Source organism: Scardinius erythrophthalmus, assembly GCF_964197995.2.
Source record: "Scardinius erythrophthalmus genome assembly, chromosome: 21".
Lineage (NCBI taxonomy): Eukaryota > Metazoa > Chordata > Actinopteri > Cypriniformes > Leuciscidae > Scardinius > Scardinius erythrophthalmus.
In genome coordinates, this window is record NC_138241.1 from 26,107,693 (window position 1) to 26,114,476 (window position 6,784).

General features: G+C 35.6%; 1 protein-coding gene across 1 annotated transcript; it reads right to left on the reverse strand.

Moving 5' to 3' along the window:
• Nucleotides 1-774: 774 nt before the first annotated feature.
• Nucleotides 775-6,425, reverse strand: LOC308682127 (uncharacterized protein; the record flags this gene model as incomplete). Its single annotated transcript, XM_081351617.1, has 16 exons — nucleotides 775-1,865; nucleotides 1,953-2,120; nucleotides 2,346-2,522; nucleotides 2,657-2,761; nucleotides 2,844-2,958; nucleotides 3,280-3,371; nucleotides 3,459-3,576; nucleotides 3,668-4,024; nucleotides 4,547-4,640; nucleotides 4,718-4,896; nucleotides 5,223-5,454; nucleotides 5,547-5,649; nucleotides 5,737-5,808; nucleotides 5,908-6,144; nucleotides 6,314-6,376; nucleotides 6,422-6,425. 16 exons carry the CDS (start codon nucleotides 6,423-6,425, stop codon nucleotides 1,633-1,635), a joined length of 2,349 nt encoding a protein of 782 aa, XP_081207743.1. The 3' UTR covers nucleotides 775-1,632.
• Nucleotides 6,426-6,784: the final 359 nt, after the last annotated feature.

Below are 6,784 nucleotides of genomic sequence, written 5' to 3' on the forward strand. Positions count from 1 at the left end.
CATCACTAAGTATGAGCAATGATAATATTTTGGGGGTTTGTCCCAAATGTCATTGATCTGACTAAAAAAAAGATGGTCTCAGTAAGAGTCATGGTAAGGATTTGTTTGTAGTTTTTTTTATTAAATCAATAAAAAATTGGGGGGGAAAAAGAGCTCAGACAATCAATCCACATTTATTTATGTAACACATGTCGGCCAAAGTGCTTTACATACCAGGACACATTCATACAATCTAGAATTATAAAACCAAATATAAGACAAATTAAAAAAAATCACAAAATTAATTGCAGTCAAATGTAATTTGTGTGTGAATATCCCAGTTTGTTTTGAGTATTGTATATATGTTTTGGAATACATTTTATTTCATTTGGACAAGTAAAATAAGTGCCTTGAATAACTATTAAGTGTCAAAATATGCACACTGAATGTAAACTCCATTACAGAATCTTAGACAGCTCCATTGATCTTACAGTTTTTCTCGATTGTTTACACACATTTTCTGAAAGCATGCCTCATATTCTCAGAACTCTACACACAAATCCAAAAACACACACACAATGGGCAAAACCCCTCAATTCTCCTGCAAAATGAAACTTTACATTCAAAACAATGTTATTTCTTCTCAAAATGGTATTTTGTTTTCAAATGACACACACAAACCATCATATGAATAGACATTTATAAGAACCAGTTGAACACTGATGTGCTCAATGTAAAACACTATGATGAATGGAAAACACTTCTCCATTCATCATAATGACTTAGGCCTTTTTTGTTCAGTGTTACACTTACTACAGACAGTACATACATAAGTGTGTTGTAAAATATTTGAGAATATTGTTTTTATACTCAGAACACACAAATACACGGTAACAAATATATTTTATTTTTTCCACAAAAACAATGTACACAGTGTACATCCCCAACCAACACGAAGTTGTACATACAGTGGACTACATGGTCTACAAAACAACGGAAGAATTTACTGTATACAGTTACAGTAAAAAAATTTAAAAAATCCAAAGTTGGCATCCATTGCTCCATTGAAGAGCTCACCTGTTGCCCATTTATGCTAAAGCTCTGATTGCTAATTGTAAAACTGTGTGACGGGTGTTTGCCCATGTGATGAGTCAGTGTGCATATTTGAATGGCAGTGTGTTCCTTGTAAAAACAAGAGATTTTCTGCATGAAAATTGTGCCAAAAGCAGAGAATTGTGTGTAGTGTTTTGAAAAAAGTGTGTTTTAGAAGTGCAATTTGAGTGTAAAGCAGGAACTGAGCTTGTAGTTCAGCAGAATTGGTTCAGGGGGTTGGCGAATGAGTTACATGTTGTGGTCATTGTGTCTCAAGTACCAGAAAATGTGTGTAAACAATCGAGAAAAACTGTAATCATCAAAGTAGTTTTTTTAGATGTAATATTAGCCGTATGGAATTTATAAGGTAATTGTTCAAAGACACCCCGGTCTGTTCCCAGACAAATCGTGATAGTGCCTTATTAAAGGTGGGGTATGTGATTCTCTTTTTTGGCCATTTTTTCAAAATCACTTGAAATCCTATTCCTAACCCACTTACAGCCACTGAGTTAGAAGCACTGAAATGAAAATTTTTGATTTTGCAAATCACATACCCCACCTTTAAGGAAAATCCTGTTCATCATCTGAGCTGTTGTCGCTTTCTGAGAGCCCTTCCTCTTGCAAGTCATCTTCCTGGTCAAGCTTCTCTTCTTCAGACATCAAATCTTGTTGGCTGAAAATTTTTACATAGCCTGCCTTTACCAACTGCATTAAATGCCTAAGTTCATAATGTTTCTTTCGAACAATGCAGAGGAGACCTTTGCATGCAGTGTCAGACAGTGTTGGAAAAAGAGCTGAAAAACAAAAGGATACATTAAGAAAAAATACAATGCTATATACTGTATACACAAGCGCAAATAAATGTTTAAAGACTTTCTTACATTTTGAACTTATCTCATTAATCAGTGCTTCAAATTTGGACATCTTTTGTGTCAGGACTGTCCAGTGCTGTTTCATCTCCTTACAAATTAGACCTCTCTCTTCCTGAAGGCGTCTCACTGCCATCACCTTGTCAAACACCTTCCTCTTGGTGAGAAATGGAGCCAATTCTGAAATAAGGTTAACAAAAGAGTCATTATATACAATGCCTGCTCATAAAAACAATGACATAGACTTGTCTTACAGAATAGTGCTATTCAATTTTGTTCCTGGTCAAGGTCTTCAAGATTGCTTGATTATTGCAGGCAGATGTGTTTGATTAGGGTTGGAACTGAACTCTGCTGGTTGTGGCTCTCTGGGAACATAACTGAATTGCCCTGTTATATAGAACATACCAGTACTGCAAGGGATTTGCCAAGGCCAAGCAACAGTCTCAGCTGTAAAAAAGTTTTCGACTGAGCCAAGCTGCTGGGATGGATCCGCTATGCTGTTGTATTCTTCCACTGCAGCAGCTAGCTTCTTCTTTTCCTCACTCCTTCTGAGTCGCAAAGAATGGCGTCGCTTGTTGCTATCTGAATTAAATAAAAAATAAAAAAACATTACAGCACTTTTTTAGCTACAAAGAAATAAATGCATATACAATGTGATATCCAATGACATAATAGTTAAAAAATAACATGGTAAATTCCCAATGTTTGTGTTTCACCTGTTTGACTGTACAGACGCTGTGTACGCCTTTTGATGCTGACTGTTAGTGCCTCTATTTCTTCTTGCAACCTTCTCGTATCACCACTCCCGTGTCGGTCATTTTCTACACAAGAAATTGCATAAAAGCAGCTTAATGTGTTACCTGCCAATAATAAGAATAATAACAAAGCAAATCAAAACAATACCTTCTGCCCATTGCTGTACATCTGAAACCCACTGATGAACAGTATCATCTTGAAGTGTTAGCTCTGTCTTCAATGCCTCCAAGGTGTGTTGCTGCACTTGAAGAGCCTTCTGAGTCTACAAAATACAAAGTCAACTTGAAAAAGTCCTGCATTTCATTTACAGGTGCAGTAAACAATTTCTATGAAACACTGGATATTTAAAATAAACTCAAACAAACACACCCCTCCCTTGATTGCTCTTTTTCCAGTGATATTCCCTTCTTTTGTAATGTTTCCCTCCCTCTTTTTCTCACTCTCTTCTCCCCTATCATGAGTAGACACGGCCCCTACTACTGATTGACTTTGATTTACTTTTTACACCTTTAATTAAGATAGGAATAAATGAGTAAAACCTAAAAATCCCAACTGCAATATGTGACTGAGAAGAAAGTTATACCTTTGTATATCTGTTAACTAGAGCTTGTCCCAAATTGAGAACCTTACGCTTATTCCAGGACATGGCTTGCGTTGTAATCATGTCTGTTCTGCCTATAACATAAATATAAGAAAAAATGTAATGAGAGGTACGTATATAACAAAAGTCATTCTATATTATTCATACTTAATTCAACAAACCTGATTTTGACATGTATTTGCTTGTAACAGCAATTCTAGATAGGAAGCTGTTCACCTGCTCCACTTCCTCACCAATAGTTGACCCAGCTCCTTCCTGGTAGGCCCCACTGTACTTGACCTAACAAGTTTTTAAATCCGACAAAATCAACACATTTAAAATTTGTGCATTTCTTCTTATTATTACATGTTTAAAACGCATGGCAATATACCTCACATTTCCAAGAGTGTGCTTTGGCATGCATCACAGACAGAAAAGGATGCATGTCCAGTAAAGACTGCAGCTCAGGGCACTGTTTAGACACACGTTGGAGATATGGGAAGTATTTGCAGGCTACATCTGAACAGAAAAATGTAATGCTCCCTTGTGACATATCTGCAAGTTTTTTCTGAAGAAAGAGTGGGTACGCAAAAATTTCCCCTCGGAACATGTTTAAGGCCATAAGGAGAATGCCATGGCGACAGACAGCAATCTCTAATCCCTCCTCATCCAGTTTGCTGCTTGATTTCTTGGCCAATTCTTTTGCTGCTGTCCATTGTGATGCACCACACAGTCCTCTTCCCGACACCTAGATCATATAAATTATAAACATTTTAAAAAAGCTTAAAAGAGATGCTAAATAGACCACTCTAAATGTGACAGGACTTTACACATGATCAACAAAAAAGATTCAATATTTACAGAACATTCACATTAGCTTTTGTAAGATGAGTTTACAGATTTCTCAAAAATGATTAATGCTTTGAACAAACAAATCCATCTCACCATGTATTGTACATATTGACTGAGTTAACTGTTATATTATGGCCTTTAAAAAACTACACATTGACTGCTTCAATCCAAGCTAATTTTAAAACAATGAACACAAATATCTGAAGTAGTCATAATGTAAAAATGCACATAGCAATGTTGTCAGAGGGCATCATATTTTATCTTCTGGATCTGTTTAATTATTTTCTAAGCAATACATTTAGTTTAAGGAATGTGTAAAATTGTTTGTGAAAAGCTGTAAAAGAAATTATCTAGTAATATCTGCCAACATAAATAAAAATGCTTACGTGATCATGCTAACATAAATAAAAATACTTACGTGATCATTGTTGTTGCGGACAAAGTCCACAAAGTCAGACACCTCCACATCACTTTGTATAAAAATATGGTCAAATAATCCTCTTTTCTCTGTGCTATCGAGAAACACATCAAGAACGTATATTAACACATCATTCAAAATTAAGAAAATCACTTTATTTAAAAAAAGTACCTTGCTGTGTTTTTAAACCGATAGTGTTTGCGATTTCCGTCAACACATACAGCTAGCATGTCTGGAGTGCATGCTGGACAAGTGAAAAACTCCTCCTGGCACATCTTTTCCACTGCATATCTTGCTGCAACCCATTCATTAAAACTGCAGCTAAAGACATTGGCTGATATTTTTCCACTCTGCAAAATTAAGCACATGTAATACTGGTGTTTTACTGGGTAGAACATGTTTGATTATATGTAGCATTGAAAGCACTCATATTCTTTTAAATTAATCTCCAAAAGGTTAAAAGGATAATCATAAAGGATAGTTTAACTTTAACATCAGTTAAGGCTAGTGTACATAGCTGAATTAAGAATCATATTGTATATAATTTTCACTATATTCAATATCTTAGTTGTTAAATCTATACATGAAAAGGTTTCTACTACTTTCAAAGAAAATAGTAATTTTACTTGCCAGTGGTTAATGATAAATCAAATTTAAAAACAAATAAAATACTTACTCTACCAAAGAGAATTGTTTTCTCATCAAGCATTTTAACAAATGCTTGAAAAGACATCCCTGGTGATGCCATTTTCATCTCTTGAAATGAGACGAGCACATCTGTTGTGAACAGCATACTTGCAGGGATGTTGCCAGGCCAGTAACCACTCCTCTGAAGTTCTGACAAAGACGTCTCTCGTGAATGTCCACACGAAGCACAGGACAAGTGAGGCATGCTAAGGTTGTAACGGCCTACAGGAGTAATACAAGCTACATATAATTATTAGACAATAAGGAAATGGTAATAAATATTAGAAAAAATGTGATGCAAAAATCTTCCTTTCCATTCATAGTGATGAGGGTCATGGGCCTGCCTGAAGAAACAAGGACTGTCCCATTACTGCAATCACAAATATGGGCAGGTATTTCTACAGGCAGCAGTCGAACTGTGCAAAAAATAAGATATATTTAAAAACATCATATATTAAGAGCACAATAAAACAACAATACAACTAAGCATAACATTATCTTACCAAGATGTTTAACAGAAATTTGACCAGCTTCCTGGCAGAATCCTGTGGATGGAGGTAAGGGTTGTACAAAACCTGAGACAAGAGAATCCCGATTATGGAGAACAAAGAAGCTACCATGTCTTCTCTCATCACAATCGGCACAGAGGAAAGGGTAAGGGAGACAGTCCCTACAGCGCACAATAGCTGCATTTGATCTACACTGTTGGCAGGATGAGGAACTTGCATCCTCTCCTTTCAAAATGTTCTCCACAAGTGAAGATCTAGCTTCTTTCCATCTCTCCTCCCTCATTTCAGTTCTAATGGTCCAGTCATTGGATGCAGACCGAGGTTGATGATCTTGCATTGGCATAACATTATCATCAACTTCCTTAGTGTCCAACAGCCTCTTTAGCTCTTCAAGAATGGTATCTAAGTCAAATTAATAAACATATATTTAAAAAACAAAATCAAGATTTACATCTAAAAGTATATAACTGTGTATGCACTTAAAAGTCTAATGATGGAATTATTCACATCTATATAAAAAAGTTAATTTTTAAATATGAAACACTAATCAATATTTTGCTTCAGTGTATACCAGCTGTCTCAGAGGCATTTGCAGGGCCACCCGTCAAGTCATCTTCTACAACAAGTGGACCTGCTAAAAAAAAAAAAAAGTGAGAAAGAAATAAACATAAAGAGATACTCATACACTCAACATAATTTTGATGTAGCTAAACATTACCAGAAAGGTTGTTGTGGTGGAACAAAATTCCATCATTAAAAGTCTAAGGATGGAATTATTCACATCTATATAAAAAAGTTAATTTTTAAATATCAAACACTAATCAATATTTTGCTTCAGTGTATACCAGCTGTCTCAGAGGTATTTGCAGGGCCACCCGTCAAGTCATCTTCTACAACAAGTGGACCTGCTAAAAAGAAATGTGAGAAAGAAATAAACAAAAAGAGATACACATACACTCAACATAATTTTGATGTAGCTAAACATTACCAGAAAGGTTGTTGTGGTCACTTCCTAGTCCTATTTACAAAACAGAAGCACAAT